We start from the raw sequence: 18,516 nt of genomic DNA, 5'->3' as shown, positions 1-18,516 counted from the left end.
CTGAAGTCAGATCAGGCTAGATAAAAGATTTCCAGTCCCCTTTATATGGATATGACAAGTATACTCAAATGTCAATTACTTCTAAAAATTATGGGATGGGCGATGACCCACATCTCTGCGTCAGGTCCTTCTCCTTCCTTTCCCGTCTTAGCACCTGGGAGTGCCTCTCTCCGGGAATGAAACATGCTTAGCGCCAGAACAGAAGTTTTGGTTGGTGAGGGTAAGGCTGAACACAAGTTTCTGGATGCTCTTAGAATTTCAGTTACACTGTCCATTCTAGTCCTGCCCCACATTTATATTAAAAAGAGCAAAATCTGTGTGCTTTAGGATAGTTCCTTGATAGAAAAACATCTACCTTGCCATAATGCTCAAAAAATTGTTTCTGGCTTTTCTTTCTCTCTCTCTCTCTCTCTTTTTTTTTTTTTAAATATAGCAAAGTGTGGCGATTTATTTATTTATTTATCTCTTTATTTTTGCAAAGTGTGATTTAATGTAAATGTAGAAATGTTGTTACTGAACTTTTATGTCGTGATGGCCTTACATATACGTTCACTGTATCTACATCTAAAATGCAAAAAAAAAAAAAAAGGTCTGGGTGGTTCTTCTATTATTACGATGCACTATCTATAGAAACACATTATCTCTGGATAAAAATTTTCCATCAAAATTAAAAAATATCAGAATGCCACATTGGACTCATTCTCATGCTCCAGTCACAGAGCGATACTGAATAGAAACTTATTAGTATTTCACGAAATTTCTTCAGATCATTGTTACGAATAATAAAAATACAGAAACATTTTAAAACAACATATTTCAGCCTTAAAATGGTCAGATTAACATAATTATAGCCTTAGGTTGCCAGCAGTGGCGCATTTCTCATTTTCATGAGAACGCAGAGGTTCGCCCAGATCGCAAGCTAATAGGCTCCTTGGTCTAAATATATACAATAAAATCTAAAGGAAATTTCTGAAGCATTAAGATCGGAACCCTGGAGATATCTGGTAAGTAATTTGCGCTGCTGGAGCAGAGTTTTTTGTTTTGCCGTTACACAGCTGCTAGGAAATATATTTTTAGATTTGCTTTTAAAGTCGAGCAAAGATGGTATCCACTGTGTAGATATGTATCCAGAATGCTCCCTCAGTCCCTCCTGTGAGGAGTCCGCCATGGACGGAATGTTCTATCTGTCGCCTTCCTTCTTGGTAAGTCAGCGCGAGGAGCAGTCCTTGACGCTCTCCTCCTAGATGAAGTGATCAGACCTTGACCGTGACACCCATCGCTTCGGAGGCCCGTGCCTTATAAAAAAACATGCACCGAAGGTCAAGCAGGTCCCTGCTCATCCCGAATTATCTTATCACCGACATCATTATGACGTCTTATTGCTGTTTGGGTTTTTGTTTGGCAGCCCCTCCTGTGATATCAAGGGCAAGTGAAAACGTACGGGTTCACAGAGTTAAATCAGAAGGGTTCACAGAGTTAAATCAGAACAAGGAAGGGCATGAACTTGGATTTCACAGGAAAAGGAAAAAAATGTAAAGAAAAAAATCAGGTGCACGTATCGATCAACCAACTGAGGGAAACAGTATTTTCTGTATTTCAGGAATATGGAGGGGGTGCTGCCCCGAACATGAGAAAGCACCCTCTAGCTATAAACGCAGGCTGGGTCCTCACACCTTTTGTGGGGACAGGCCTCAGATAAATAAATCTGCACAGAAATGTTTCAATGAACATTTTTTCTTTTGTGCCCAAAAAGAAAGTGCTGGAGTTCTTGAGAACCCTTAAACAAGAATTAGTTTTGATTCTGACATCATAATGGCTCATTTTTCTCAATGACACAATCATTAGTGACATTTTGCTCAGTCTTCACAAGCCCCGGACCGGTCTTTTGTCTTAAAGCCTGGGAGTTTTACACTTCATTCAATAACAAGATACTATGATCCCCCACTTTGGCCATTTCCTTGCACTGCTATTACCCATTTAATGCTTTTCGTTATTTTTCCTTTACTTACTGTGATGAAACAATAGTATTCATTAACTGTCAAGTTCTTTGTGCCACTTACTTCTCTAACGCTCATGAGAACATTATATAATTAATTATTAAAATTTAAAAAACCTGTTTTTCTAGGTACCACCGAAAACCACAGGTTCCGAGTGAAAACCAGCGCTGGAAGTGGTCTGAGCAGTAAAACGTTAACGTTTCAAACAGGGTCATGGCAGGAGCCATTTTCCTTAGCAAAGAGGCTGACTTTTAAAAATAATGCTATAATCCTACACAAGCCTTTTAAGCCAGTATGTATTGTTTTATTCAAAGCATCTCGTAATTTGAAGCAGCTGCTGTTTTTCAGTTGACTTGATGGCTTAGTCTCCTTCAATAAAAATATTGGATCATCTAAATCTGGTTAGTTCAAAATCCATTTATTTTTGGTCCAGGCCCATGCATTTCTAATTAATGAGCTCTGCTCCCACTGTAGACACGCACCCCGCGGAGACGAGGTGAGGCCAAGCCCTATGCATCTACAGTGGTGGCTGGCTATGGAGAAGTCGGACAGACAACGTTTTCTCAAATCAATCAGGTGGGACGCAGAGGGGCCAGAATGAAAAGCAGGGAAGCAATGGAGATGGACAGAGACCTGGCCTCAGGGACAGGTGGCTTGGGCTCCTGCCCTATCTTTGTCCCTCCCTTATTTTGTGACCTTGTCACCCCAAGTCATTCCAACCATGCTAGGCCTCCTGAGTCTCGCCTCACAGACAGGTGAAAGATGATAAAAGATGATGCATAAGGACTGTCTTTCCACCTCTGAAACCCCATGATGCTAAATAAATCAGGACTATTTCTTGAGGCTGCACCAGCTACCAGCTACCCCCTCTGTCGCAAATGTCCAGCAGCAGACAGAGTCTCATTCCTGCCAATTACGCGCGAGCAAAGTAATCGCTAACCTGATGCGGAGAGAAGCAGGGCAGAGAGGAAACATCTTACCACCAATTGCTACGTACCTTAAAAACATTGGTCTTCCCTGTAAAAAACTAACGTGTGCTACTCCCCTCCCAGAATTTTAAATAAAGTAACAGATACTCACCAGAGAAATTTTAGAAAAAGTGTCAAGAGAAGAACTGTTGTCTGGAAGCCTCTCTAGGGCAAGATCGTGGGGGTGGGGGAGGCTGCATGGACAGCATCAGAGACAATTTCCTAGAGTCAGGACCGATGGGGACCCACAGAGGAGACAGAAAGGCAAAGCCCCAGGAAGGAAACAGCTTGTAGGGGCAAGGGTTACAACTTGAAAATACCAGGACATATGCTCCCAGTCAAAGGCAATTTCCACCAACATCTCTCTTTACGTGAGACAAGAGAAGGGATGTGGTTTGGATATCAAAGGGCGGGGAATGTGGGGGAAGCCTCTCCCATACTCTCAAGCACCGGCACAGAACTCTTTGGGAGTTCTGTGTAGAAGTGTGGGAAGTACCCCACTACCCGCTAAAGGACGGTCCTGTTCCAGCGGACCTTCAGCTGAGTTGGCTGGTTGGCCAGCCCTGGATTTTGGGCAGACATGGGGCTGGACGCTAGCTATGTTGGTCCTCAAGCCCAAGGGCAGGGCTGCAATGAACCCTTACATCGCCTGTTGACATCCTTGGCAGTAATCACTTCGCACCACAAATAACCGGGTATTTCTGTGGCCCAGTGGATGCCTCCGTGTCCAGGAGGCAGGGGAGGAGAGCCCCAGTCCCTGGTGCTGCGTCCTCTCCGTCCTCCCCCGAGCACTCTGCCGAAAGCCGCACAGACGGCAGCATGACAGGCAGGCAGTTCTCCACTCAAACACGTGTTCTCACTTCCAGAGCAAGCTCACGAATACAGTCCCCGCTCCCAGGGCCATGGAAGCAGTTTTTAAGTGACACAGCACCCGAAGCAAAGAAGGAAAGAGCAAGGAGGAAAGGGTAGTTTGCCTAAAACTCTCCCTACACGATCTACTGTTGACTGTTTTCATTTCACTGAGGAAACTGTCACCAAGTCTCGGAAAAGACAACCAGTCTGATACTAGTTTGGGACGCTACCCATCCCGACCTACCAACCAACCAACCACCACCACCACCAACAAAAAAAACCCAAACAGAACAAAACAAAACAACATTCAAAAGTGTACAAAATAATTTCTCTTAGGTCAAAAAAGCATTGCTGATGTGTAATTACTACGTTCAAACTAAGTCGTCTGTATCCGACTCCAGACTTGGAACTCTTGGCTACTAGTAAGAGAGTCAGCCGGGGTTTGAACTCTGGCTTTGCTACCTGCTAGGATGTGGTCTTGTTATTTAATTTCTTGGCCTCAGTTTTCCAATCGAAAAATGGGTCTAACTCTACCTATGAAGTCGAATTATTCTGAGGACTACGTGAAATAATATATATTATTTTTTAAAAAGATTTTATTTATTTATTTGACAGAGAGAGATCATAAGCAGGCAGAGAGGCAGGCAGAGAGAGAGGAAGGGAAGCAGGCTCCCTGCTGAGCCGAGAGCCCTATTCGGGGCTCCATCCTAGGACCCTGGAATCATTGCCTGAGCTGAAGGCAGAGGCTTTAACCCACTGAGCCACCCAGGCGCCCTGAAATAATATATATTATATAATATATAATATAATTAAGTATTATATATTAATTATATACTATATATTAAATATATAAATAATATATATTATATATTATTGAGACCACATTAGGTAGCAACTTTTTCATGCACATAAACTCATCTCCAAATTGGGATAAAGATACCCACGGGGATATGGATAAGCAGATCCATGAACCTTTAAAGGGAAACACACTTGATTTAAGGGGACACTGCTCTCCTGAATTCCTTTTTAAAAAATGCAAAATTGTGACTTTACCAATGCAACAATAAGATAAAAGTCATCTCAAGTACATATAATTTCTGCCAAGCCTTTTTTCAAGCAGTCATTAAGCCTGACAAAATAGGATTGTATCTGTTATGTAAAACTGTAGAAGTTTTAAATGGAACTCTTAAAGCTTACAAAGACCTTTCTTTCAAAAACGTCAAAACTGAGACACAGAAGCTATTTGTAATTTAAAATCTGAAGTGTTTTTCACCAGGAAAAAAGCAACAAATAATTTTCCTTAAGAAAATAATTTTCCTTAAGATGTTGAAGGACACACATTCAGGTCCCCCTCCCAACTGTTAGCACATCTACAAATTTTCTACATTTGTCTCAGAAATTAAATGCAAGTCAACATCTTCATGAAAACACTGAAAATGGTCACAAAACACATACATCCCTGAGATCTGTACTAGCAGAAAATGTGGACACCTTAAATCCTTTTCAAATTATAAGGTTACACAAACTAGATCGTAGGATTTACAGACGGAAGACAGCCGAACGCAATTTAAATGGCTTTTAAGAAACAGACTATCACCAATCACAAAGAAGTTTCCTCCTAAGCAGTGCGTTACGAAGTGAAAATTAAAAACCTTGTATTTTAATTCCTCACTGAACTGAAATACAGAAGATCTGTCTCAGTTGAAGGCAAATGTCCCAATGCATGACAAAAAAGTCTGAAAATTGTATTTTGTTATAAAGGTACAGTTCTTACCTTACATCTTCCGTGACCCTTTTTCTTCTAGAAGAAACTTTCTAGACTTGCAGAGACCTTCAAACTACCCATCTCTCGAAGATTTCCAGCTCTGCCTGTCTTTATGGTGACTAAATGCAAGGCTTGGATTTTTTTTTTTTTTTAACAGAAGGAAGCTTTTAGTCAAAATATGTGGTTTAACGGAGCAGTATCCACCCTTGTTAAAACCATTTCACGGACATTCAGAGGTTTTGTTTCTACTCTATGAAAGTTAAATCCGAGTACGAAGGCATTTTTCCTGTCCCGGAAATCAGCATAACTAAAACCAATGCTGAGCTAACGAGAAATGTTTCTTCCATGTGTTCCGTCTGGCAGAAACTGCAAGCCATATCAAGGAAACACGTGATGTTTATAAATACAATATGGCTCATGTTGTCATAACCTCTCAATGACAAAAAAAAAAAAAAGAAAAAAAGAAAAAAAAGTGTAAGGAAAGGCAAGCGGCCACAAGGCAGGAAAGATGAGATTTGTATCACTTAGAAGCTGCCTATCATATGTGCATATATTACCCTTTTTTGCTTCTTGGAAAATAAAATAAAGTCTAACTGGAAGCAGCCAGGGAGGAAGAAAATATCTCCCGTGTTCTGGAGAGCCACTGTATTCCAATGCGTTTGCCTCGCTAATCATTTCAAGAAGAGTAATTCCTTACCACTGGTAACGTAAACATCTTTTTGCCTGTCAGAGAAGCATGATATAAAGAGGGCATAATTAGATACATCACTCAAGTGAGTTCCATTGTTTTAACTCAAGCAAGTAATAGAACGGAGGCAAGGATTTCACAGAGCCTGAATCTGATGTGGAAACATCCAGATGTCTATATCGCGACTGATTTCATGTTTGGACTTGTGGATTACTGACTTTGGACCTTCTGCTGGATTTGAAGATTGGTGAGGGCAGTGACCACACTCGCTCACCACTGTATCCCCAGAATCTTGCACAAGAGCCAGAATCAGAGGAGGGACGGGACATGATGGTTGGGTGAGCTAACCAGTGAACCCTGGAGCTAGGTTAACTGGTCTAGAATTCTCTGTCCTACTTTGTTGAATCTGGAGTACTTGGAGTATCCAACAGGAAACACTGACTAAACGCAACCTACAGGTTAAGATTTGTCCTACTGAGTTATACATACAGCAAAACAAGATCTGTCTTCTTTAATTTGGTATCCAGAATTAGCTTAAACTTTGTACCACACTTGAATTTAACTCCTGAGAAGAAAGTTTTAAAAAGCAGTTTTTAAAAAAAAAAAAAAAAAAACTTTTTAAAAAAAGTTTTAAAAAAAGAAAGTTTTAAAAAGTGAGCTTTTCTTTTCCTTTTTTTTTTTTTTTTAAGATTTTATTTATTTATTTGACAGACAGAGATCACAAGCAGGCAGAGAGAGAAGGGGGAACAGGCTTCCTGCTTAGCAGAGAGCCCGATGCGGGGTTCGATCCCAGGACCCTGAGATCACGACCTGAGTCAAAGGCAGAGGCTTAACCCATTGAGCCACCCAGGCGCCCCTATGTATGCTTTTCTGACAATCACTTTTCAACCCGACCCATCCGTCACTCTCATCTTAAACTTGAGGGTTACCAACTCTGTGAAATTATACTGATAGGAGGGGGATTTTTGGGGACAGACGGATATTCTTATTTCTTAGTTTGGTCAGGAACTACCACTGAGATAAGCTCAGGAATGTGCCGCAGACTCCATATATTCATATTAATATTTACAAATAATTGTACTGATCTCCGCAAAGAGGGGATCCACTGAAAGTCTTCGATAGGGGAAGTGCTCAAGTGGACCCCTTTTTCATCCTGACAATTAATGAGAACTTCCTCATTGTTGGAGGAAAACACAGGGAGCAGGAAGATGAACCGAATGGGAACTTCACGCCTGCAGAAAGTAGGGATTTAAAAGGAACTGAAGGTGTGTCCATGGCAGGCAGGAAAAACGTCGGTAGGCCAAGGGACGGAGGCAGACAGGTGAGGTCCTGGGGAGTTTCAGAGAAGCTTGGAAAAGGGAGGAGGTAGGGAAGTCTTGATGAAGCCTTTGAGTTAGTTCTTCACACTTGGGTGGCACATGGACACCGATGATGAAGGCAGCGGAGTGGGGAAGGACAGTCGTGACCACCAGAGCGATCAAGAAGGCCAGTTCTTGGGGTTGGCCTGCCGAGCTCCCAATCTGGTTCTACCACAGAACAGCTATGTGGCTTGGAGCAAGTTCCCTAACCTCTCTGATCTTCAGCTTCCACATCTGAAACAGGGGATAACAGGAATTCCCCTCACAGGCGCTTGCTCTGGACATCAAATGAGAATGAATGGAAGCGCGGTGCTCGGCACAGGGCCTGGCCTGGGGTGGGTATTACTTTGAATGTCAGTCACTGTCACGATTGCTGGTGGTGGGTCATGGAGGAGAACCCTGAATGACTGAAAGAGGATTCGCTAGGAGTATTTTTGGAAGCTTCCATTTCTACGGGATTCTCTTCCTTTCGTTTTTTATTAGAGAGAGGGGCGGAGAGAGAGAGAGAGAGAGAGCGCACAAGAAGGCAGAGGGGCAGAGGAAGTGGGAGAAACACCGCTGAACAGGGAGCCGTAAGTGGGACTCGATCCCCAGACCCTGGGATCATGACCTGAGCTGAAAACAGGTGCTTAACTGACTGGACCACCCAGGCGCCCCCCTCTTCTCTTCCATTTCTATAGGATTACTTCATCCCCTCTCCAAATCCCAAAGTCTTTCTCTCAACCAGAACACTGCCCCATGGAAAAAAGAATCTAATGCATGCCCGTTTCGGACATACATACTAAATGACATATTCATGTTCTTCTTTCATTTTGGAGGGGGATGGGGGTCAAGGGTATCTTTTTAGCCAGGTTGAAAAGAGAACAAAATGGAGCAAAGTCAAACATTAAAAAATGCCATGAAACAGTCACCTAACAGGGTTAAGAAGTGAAAGACATTTAAGAAAAGAAAGAAAAGAAAAAGGAAGGATATTTAATGGGTTCCGAAATCTCATCAGGAGCATCGTATCAAAACTTGAAAAGCCTTAACAGAAATGCCAAGAAGGGAGGCTACAGCTGAATACAGAGAGTCAGAGAGAACTAGGTTCAAATCCAGTGCCTGACATTTACCAGCTGGGTGGGCCTCGGAAAGACTCACGGGCCTCAGCCACGTCATCGATAAAAATGGAGTCAGTTACCTCCTTGGCAGAGTTATTGGCTAATCAGTATGTAAAGTAGTTAGCACATTGCCTGCTGTGAAGATACAAAAAGGCTGTTATCTTACATCCAAAAAAACAATAGTCTAGAACAAATACCACTTGCGCCCTGCCTGGTTCCACAGAGAAATGAACAGAATTCACGGAAATTATTACCATTTTGCCCCCCCCCCCCCAAAGTCACCGTGGAGCATCTGACAAGAAGTCGAAAGTGGGAAAATCGAAAAGGGAGGCCAGGAACGTGGCCAACACACAAAACACATGCGGTGAATGCCTGCGCGCTTGTCGTGGGCGGACCACACATTTAATTCTAAGCTTTAGAGTAGCAGCACCAAGAGGGAAAATGATCACTTTCAAGATTCAACGTGTCCACATGACAGAAATAAACCAGGAGAAGCACGGCTCTCCGTGGTGATGAGAACAGAGGTATTTTTACAGCGGGTTCTCGTTAATGACAGAAAACACGTCAATACAGGAATTGCGGCGCGACGGTGACAGTGGTCCGTGCGCGCTGGGTTTACGCTCCCCGTGGGTGAGACATCGCGGCCGGCTTCTGTGGGGGGTACAAAGATGGACACAAGATGGTCTGCGCCTTGGGAGAATTTACAGTCTTGCGGACGAAAGGCATAGGCATCTAAATGTTTTAGGACACTAGGACAATATGCCAAGTACCCCTGGATGGAGAGGAAAAATGAATTCTGCCAAAGCCTTATGGGAATCTTCATCAAGTAGGTGGTCTTTTAGTTTTTATGTTTTAACGTCTCAATACAGAGATTTTCAGCCATTTGGAAACAGGAGAAAATGATCCGAGCACTCCCATTATCCACCTGCATTTTTCAGCAGTTCACTGATTTTGTTTCACCTGTATCGGCTTTTTTGGTTTACTCTGCTGGGGTATTTTTAAGCAAATCCCATTCATCATGCCATTTAGCCTGTAAATACTTGGCATGATTCATGTTATCAAACATAACCACCAAGCCATTACTATACCCAATGGAATGACCAGTTATCCCTTAACATCACCTTATCCCTTTTTTTTCTTTCAAGGTTTTATTTATGTACTTGAGAGAGAGAGAGAGAGAGAGAATGGGTGAAGAAGGGCAGAGAGAGAGGGAGAAAGAATCTGAAGCAGACGCCACACTGAGCACAGAGCCCAACACGGGGCTTGATCCCACGACCGCAAGGTCACAACCTGAGCCGAAACCAAGAGTCAGACGCTTAACTGACTGAGCCACCCAGGTGCCCCAACATCACCTGAATCCCAACACATGTTTAAATTTCCCACAGACTTTGACCGATGTCTTTGACAGCGGGTTGTTCCAGTCAGGATCCCAACATGGTGCCCACGAGGCATTTGGTTGTTATGGTATAGACGTGACCTGGGAAACATACAGGGTCCGCCCACCTTTTTTTTTTTTTCCCCAGACCAGCGGTTTATTGAAGGAATCGGGCAATTCAATTGTCCTGTTGGATGTTAGATGGAAGTGATTTTGAAAGGCAGATCTGTGGGGAGGGAGAGGGAATTTCAGACACCCGCAGTAAGAACTGTGAGGTAACTCTGCTTGGGTGTTGGTTTGTGGATGATACTGTCCATGAGTGGGGGGATGGTGGGCTTAGGGGGTTGGCTTGGGAAGCAACAGTTGGACTAGGGTATGCAGAGGTGGGAACCTGGATAAAGGCTATTGCATGACTGATCACTAGTGATGCTAAGAGCCGGAGATCCAGAGCCTACCTGCCTGGGTTCAAATCTCAGTTTGGCCGCTCTCTAGCTGTGTGGTCTTGGGCAAATTTCTTGACGTACCTAAGCAACTGTTTTTCTGAGCTGTCAAGAGGATGGCATATACCAACCAATACTGCCTCAAAATGTTGTCTTGGGGGGTTAAATGAGATCACTCATAAGAGTGCTTAGTAAATGCTCAAAAGAGTTAGCTTTTGTGAGAAGAGCTATCACAGTGCAGGCCATGGCAGAAGAGGCATCTGTAAGAGGCCTTCCCGGATTGCCTGGACCAGCTCGGGTGGCTGGGGAAGTGTTGAGAAACAGGAGTTAGGCAATCAAACAATCACTGATAACTCAACTTTTTAAAATCTCTTCTTCGCAACTTGCATACTCCACCCCCTCATCAACATCACTCTACCTTGCCTAAACAGAAAAAGCAAGAAGGAAAAGGACTTCGGAGGAAAAAAAAAGGATTACGATTTTTTTTTTTCTTCAATGGGATACGATGGAAACATTGGAAGAATACCCATGTGGAGATGGCCACTTGGAAGTTAAACACCGGGCTCTTGAAGTCTAGAGAGACGGCAGAGCTGGGGTTATAATTTTAAGGGTCATCCACATCGATGTAATGGTTAAGTCAGCAGGAAGATAAAAACCACAAGTGAAAGGATGCAGATTAAAAAAACAACAACAACAAATTCATATGCATGCACACACACACACACACACACACACACTGGTGAAGTCCGCCTGAGCACACTGGAGACCACTGAGGGGCAGGAGGAAGAGGAGTTAATGAATGAAGCAGGCTGAGATGTGTTTGAACGTAAGCAAGGGATTTAGAAATGGCGGCGTAAATAGAATCCCAAGGTTTCTAAGGAGACCGTTCCTGGGTGTCAGAGGCAGAGCTGAAATAAGAGAGGTCTGGGGGGCAGCGACTGATTTTGGTATTAGGACGTATTTAAGATGGCTGGCCAGGTCTGGCGAGGCTGTTCTAAAGGCAAATCTGGGGGTGCCTGGGTGGCTCAGTGGGTTAAAGCCTCTGCCTTCGGCTCAGGTCCTGGCATGGAGCCCCACATCAGGCTCTCTGCTCGGTGGGGAGCCTGCTTCCCCATCTCTCTCTCTGCCTGCCTCTCTGCCTGCTTGTGCTCTCTGTCTGTCAAATAAATTAAAAAATCTTAAAATAGATAAATAAAGGCAAATCTGGGAGCTGTCCCATGTACGTAAAAACAAAAGACATATAAGAGGGAAAGAACTGAATGACAGGAGCAAAAATCGCAGAAGTCATCTCAACGTGCGTTGGAGGGTGGAAGAGCCCCCGAAACTGCGAAAAAGCCACCGGGTTTGGTGAACCGGAAGTTCCTGGTGCCCTCTGAGAGTCCCCAGATGGAACGGCTCCTCTCTGAGTTGTGCATTTGTGAGTGACGAGGCCCAGTGAGCACATACCTAATTTTGCAAGAAGGCCACTTCCATCTGGTGAGCTCAGTCCCTTGGGAACTAGATTTCAAAAACTACTATCTAATTTTGTCAGGAAACACTAGCCACGTGATTTAAATTGGATCGGGGTGATTTGCACCCATGTGCGAAGAATCAGGAGCCGGGTGTGCTCCGTTCCAGCAGAGAACCACACGTCTCCGTGCACACACGAGCCTCCCCAGTGCTCAGCCGGACGCTAAATGAGAAGCTGGACGCAGGCTCTCCCCACCAGGCCCGTATTCCCTACATGCTCTGGGGCCCCCAAGCTCAAAGTCAATACTTCAGTCTAGCAGGCTTCCTGGGGGACACCACCGCCGTTGTCATCGTCCTCATTAAACTGCTCCGGCCAACTGACCCGGGTAGATTTCCAGTCTCCCGCGGTCTTTGGTTTCACAGGCTAAGATCTTAAACGCACTGTTAAGGACGGTCTCGGAGGCCACCGTACTTCTGCGGTTGCGGTTTTTGCGCCTCTGCTCGATCCAACCACCAACGTCTTCCCTGCTCGGCGTGTTTGCGGGGAACGAGTGGGCCGCGGGGCGGGCTGTCCCAGGCGGCGTCTGGAAGCTGGCGGTGGAAGGCGAATGACATCAGGCGCGGGGCTGCGTCCCGGACTCACGCGAGCAGTTATCAAATTCCTTCATGGCCACGCGCACATTGCAACCATACGGAAGGAGTGAGCGCCCTAAACCCACCATGCGGCTTGGTTTAGTCTACAGCCATTGATCCTTGCTCTGTTCTCTCTCTGTTCTTCACCATAAGTGGGGGGTGGGGGGTGAGGTGCAGCTGGGCTCCAGGCCGGGCTCAGCCAAGCCTCCTTTCCTTGAATGGCAAAGCAGCTATACTCATGGTCAGAGAATTCCAACCTCCACAGCCAAAAGGTGAGGCAGAAGGAATTCCACGTCTGAAGCTTCTGGAATCTGTGACCAGGGGCCAAGTTACAAACGGCAGGCGTGATCACACCTCGTTGATTTTTAAAACCAGGTTCTAGTTCTCGTGTCTAAGGAGTCTTGTTGGAAACCTACAAGCCTGTCTGGGGGTTGGATGGCGAACATTTGTTGTCTTGTCATCTGGGGACAACAGTCGACTTCCTCACACGAAAAAATGCTGCCTGAAGAAGGCTGTGGGTGACACAGAATGATCACTAGGGTCTGGTCTAAAAGTAAAAGCAGAACAACTAGAAACCCACAGCACACATCCTGAATTCTAATAGGCTTCGCCCATATGGTTGGTATTTGAGTCTCTACGTGCTCACTGCTGCTCCTTATGTAGGTGCCACATCTGCTTGAGAGTTAAAACAGGTGTCCTCCCCAGCCCTAAACAAGATTTCCAGAGGCGATTCTGGGGCCCCTGTGTGGGCTCCACGTAGCAGAAACAGATCTCTGAGTGCCATGAAACTCCAGTTGGAAGGCTAGACATTCCAAAAAAATTAAAGATATCCAGGGGCAACAAAGACTCTTAAGAATGTCACTGAGAAGAAATAACGAAATAACACAAAGCAAGGGTCCTGTAACACTCAGTCCGTGTGTCATGATCAGCATGACTCAGTCTTCACGTGGCGCTGGTTCACATTTAAAGTGTAACTAGCTAAAAATAAGCCTCAAAATCCTAGATTTTCTGAAGTAGCAACACAGACCTCACTTCAAATCGCACATCATTTCACACACACACACACACACACACACACACACACATGAATCAGCAGTTGAGGATATAAGGGGCCTTTCCCTTCCAAAATATGGGCTCCGATCCCACAATGTCATCACTCATATTCCAGCCCAGAATTCCCTAGAAATTCTTCCAGCACTTTCTATCGGACCTCCTGGCCTCTTGGTCCTAAATTCACACACCATGTAGGGTACACAGAACAATGGTCCCCCAAAGATGTCTGCTTCCTAATCCACAAACCTCTGACTACACAAGAAAGGGGGATTAAGGGTGCTAATCAGTTGACCATAAGATAAAGAGATTATTCTGGGGCACAGGGTGCGCCCAGTGTAATCACAAATGTCCTTAAATGTGGAAGAGGGAAGGTCAGACATGTGGTGATGGAGGCTGGATCCGAGACATGCTATTTGGCTGAGTCTCAAGATGGAAAGAGGCGTCCACAAGCTGAGGAACATGCGTGATCTCCAGAACATTCTCTCTAGAGCTTCCAGAAAGGAAAGCGGATGTCCCATCACTGACCCCTTGAGCAGACAGCCCATTGAGACCCTGTGGGACTTCTGACCACCAGAACCGAACGATAGTAAATCTGTGCCATTTTAAGCCAGGAAATGTGTATTAACTTGTTACAGCAGCAATAACAAACTGATACATTCTATCCAGGATGCAGAGATGAGCCCACTTCGGGATTGCAACCACAATGCTAGGATAAGCAAGGTCAGGGATTCTTTGGCAAGAAGACCTATTCATTTACTTTCTTCCTAGTTAAACTCCAGCACCCAGCGGGGTGCTAGTCCCCAGAAAGGATGGTATAAAATGGTGCAGCATATTCTAAATTTGTGTGTGTGGTGGGGAGGAGGTACAGCTGGAGGGGAACACAGCACTATTGTTAGAAACTCAGTCCCTTTTTTAGTGAACCTGCCTTAATATGATTTTTAAAATCTGTCTTTTCTGTTTCCCTGTTCTCTTCTCTTCAAAACACCCCTGGGTGCTTTCAATGTCTGGATATAATCTTCGGAGATCATCTAAATCTAGAGAGTGTCAGCTCCCACCTCGTGCAGTTTTTTGGACTATGCCTTCGATGGGATTCAGAGAAGGTTTGATGATATTTAATACAGTACAGCTGCAAACAGCCATGAATCAGAAGGTCAATAATTTAATTAGAATACTAGGGCTTGCCTGGAATAGCTGATATAAGGCTATTAAGAGATTCTACATGGAACTGGACATGGGTTTGCTGGTGGTGTTGTTTATAAGTTAGTTTTAATTAGAGAAAAAATAACAAGAGATCCTCTGAGCAAGTTAATGTGTACGGACCAAAGATGCTTTTAGGCAAAGACTTTTAGGATCCCCTTGGAGGGAGGACACAACTCAAGTCCATGCTCAGAGATAAATGAGAATGTGCCAGGTCCTATTTTGGTCCCCCTGCCCCAGATGTCCGCGACATTGAATTCTTTACCAAGGCACAAATCACGAGTCATCAGACAAGATGAGAGGTGAGAAGCCTTGAAACCCGGTAGTGGGGTGTGGCTTCATCAGGAGACCATACCAGAGAAAGGGATGGTTTGACCTATAGAATAAAATTAAAACTAGAACGGGAACACTTACCCTCATGTCTCCATTCACAGTTTTCGGTATGTGGTTGAATGCATGTGCGGGGTCCTTGTTGTACACTTTGAGGAGCGATCTGTCCTGAATGTTCCTGGAATCAAAAACATCAATGACTACGGCAGATGAAAGGAGCCTCACTTTGGCCATTTCTTTTTTTGCCTGCCCTGCAGAATCAGGCAGAAGACACGAACAGGCAATCCGAAGGCTGTCTAGTCAACCGGACAAAAAGTTCCTTCACCATACAATAGGCAAAAATCAATAAGCAAAAGGAGAAAAGGGACTCCAGCTTCTCTTTCCCGTTTTTGTTCCCCAGGAAAGTATTCATCTCTCCCTGCGGTTCTCCACCCACAAGTATCAGGTAGCGTGGACTTTCTTTCAAGATTGGAGCAAGGAAAGCTAACACTTTCAGGGACAATAAAGCTCTAATACTCACACTACGTTCAAAGAGATTTGGTTAATATTTAAATACTTAATTGTTTACTTTGCCCAAACGCCTGGTTTTCTGCTTATCTCACGAACGCACACAAAGGAAAATGGTTTTTCCTTCAAACACTTTCCGCAAGGAACAGTAAATGTTATTTGCAGTCCAGGAAAAAAAAAAAAAGTGCCACCAAGATCAAAACCAGTATCTTTACAATGCCTTTTTTTCCTTCCACAGTGGCTATTAAAAAAAACTCGTCTATGTACAAGAGGTCTGAGAAGATGGGCAGAGTCTTTAGAAGGAAGAGCAGCAGATCGAGTCTTCTGCTTGCCTCTTTCTCCTCCGGAGCCCAGCACTTAGCGCCCGGAAGTCAGTCACGCCGCAGCCAAGGACAGAAGTCCCACATCTTGCTCAAAGCCTACCTTAAAATTATTTAAGAGCATAGGAATGTCTACGAAGTCCTTCTCCTTCCACATTCAGCTTTCGCCAGCAGAAGGGCCACCCAAGGCGCATTTAGCCCCGTCTACACTGCGTCCTCCTGAGCCCGGCGCGCTGAGCTCAGGAACGCGTGTGCAGAAAGATGCATTCCTTTCCTCCAGGTGCAGCAGCCGCACGTTCTGGGGGCTGATCGCAATCTCTGGGATTACTGGGTTATGTTTTGTTTTAAATGGAGTGGAGGATTCTTGGACTGGTCTTGCTTCCCTCCTTTAAATATCTGTCAGTAATTGCTTTGAAGCAATGACTAGCCCAAGCTTGCAGGGCTGTTCCAGACTTCAAGGAGCTCGTTACGAGGCGGCGTAAGGGGGAGCATGCAGAACCTTGTTATCTCAAAGGGGCGAGGTTACTATGAAGGCAAGAGCTCACAGAAGGTGAGGATGTGTGTGTGGGGGGTTCCTTCAGTGAATCCCCGCTGTGGCTTTGGGGGTGGGGTGGGGAGTCACGAGTGACAATAGGAAGAAACTGAAAACCTTCCTTGAGCCATGAAAAAAACGTAGTGGGATTCTAAAGGTATTTAAAATACATGAGGTTGGTTTATGATTAATTTAGAAACATGCTCATCCGAGATGAACCAACAGTGAAGGCCCAGATTGCATTCACCATGGCAACATTTACAACACGGAATTTCAACCTGAATACTCCATAGCATTTCCCTAAGGAAAATATGAAGAACCCAACCCAGTAACGAAATAGTTAAATGTTCAACCAATACACACTCATTTCAAAAACACTGGATATGAAAGGAAATTTGTCCTGGGCTCAGAAGATTAAAGCCATTGTCTTCAGTGACAGTCTACATGGTAGATTTTTGGAGGGGACAGAGAGAATCTATATAATGTTGTTGGGGAGAATTTATTCTACCAATCAAAATACAATTGAGGCATTTTATGCATATAAGCAAAGAGAGAGAAGAATTCTTTGGAAAAAGACATACACAGGATCACCTAGCATGAACATTATATCCACTATCAAATAAAAACACCTTAACCACTTAAATATTTTTAGATCCATTTTTATCAGTAAATCAAAATACTGAAAAGGAAAATTACAGACAATCTTATAAATCAATGTTTCCCACTAAACATTTTTAAATTAGGTTTTAAAAAACGACTTTCACAAATGTTAACCTATTAACTGAAAACTATTATTGTTGAAAGAAAGGATCTTGTCTTCTCTCAAGCACCATTTTCATCTGTTTTATCAACAGGCTTTGCATCAAGGAGGATCATCTTGGTTTGAAAGTTGAGGGGGACCAAATTTTCCCCTTTGTCCTCCCTCCCAATTCTCTTTTCGTAACTTCCTTGCGACACTCCGGAAGAATGAATAAAGGTAGCCCTAGCAGTAATGCTTTGAGGTTTGGGAAAGGCTCTGGAAAATCATGACTTTTTGCAAATTTAAAAACGCTTGTGTGAAAAAATAAAATAAAATAAAAATGCTTGCATGGGCTGCAAGACAGTAGGATCTGATTGTTCCTAATAACCTCATGAGGCTTGAGCTCCAAAACCAAAAATGGCTCGATGTCGTTTCATACAGATTCATTATGGCCATTTCTCTCCAGTCCTCTAACTACAAAACATGGAAAGTCAAGAAAATAGCCGTAAAACAAGATGCCTGTGTGAAAACACTATCTGGGACTGTATAACCACAAACATACTCTTTAGATACAACGTGATGACTCCGTGTTTAAGTTTGTGCTCTGTAAATTCAATTTTTTTTTAAGTGACAGGCTGATTAATAATTTATTTCAAAAAACAGACATGAATTTTCCGATCCCATGAATATTTAAACATGCCTTTTCAAGGTAGCAAGGTGCTACAACAGATGTAGCCCCTATACCTTAGGGCCTATGCCAAAGCCCTAAATTACTCGTACACCTTGGCACACGCCAAAATGTCATTTGTGATCACTGTTAGGTATTTATCAATTCACATGTGTTATGCACTAGAGGCACACTGTTAAAAAGTGGTTACGGGGGTCACCTGGCTGGCTCAGTGGGTTAAGCTGCTGCCTTCGGCTCGGGTCATGATCTTAGGGTCCTGGGATGGAGCCACGCATTGGGCTCTCTGCTCAGCAGGGAGCCTGCTTTCCCCTCTCTCTTTGCCTGCCTATCTGCCTACTTGTGATCTCTCTCTCTGTCAAATAAATAAATAAAATCTTAAAAAAACAAAACAAAACTGCTTTCTATTAATGCCATAATGAAGAAACAGGGCATCCTGCTCTCCCCATGGGCAAGGGACCCAAAAATCCAAGTCGTGGACTAGATCATTTGGGCAGGGAACATTCTGAGGGAATAAAAAAAAAAAAAAGC

General features: G+C 44.1%; 1 protein-coding gene across 12 annotated transcripts in view; it reads right to left on the bottom strand.

Moving 5' to 3' along the window:
* The window catches only part of KIAA1217 (KIAA1217 ortholog), a 682,726-nt gene that overhangs the window by 72,469 nt on the left and 591,741 nt on the right, over positions 1–18,516 (bottom strand). For 11 of the 12 annotated variants that reach the window (XM_044226903.1, XM_044226902.1, XM_044226897.1 and 8 more), the window contains one exon: positions 15,287–15,380. In XM_044226903.1, coding sequence (XP_044082838.1) covers positions 15,287–15,380 — 94 coding nt within the window. Of the gene's footprint in view, positions 1–5,591; positions 5,925–15,286; positions 15,381–18,516 lie in introns of those variants that run through there. The other variant, XM_044226904.1, reaches the window with a different exon arrangement.

The sequence above is a fragment of the Neovison vison genome, chromosome 12, assembly GCF_020171115.1.
Source record: "Neovison vison isolate M4711 chromosome 12, ASM_NN_V1, whole genome shotgun sequence".
Taxonomy (NCBI): domain Eukaryota; kingdom Metazoa; phylum Chordata; class Mammalia; order Carnivora; family Mustelidae; genus Neogale; species Neogale vison.
This window is presented reverse-complemented; position numbering and strand designations above follow the sequence as displayed.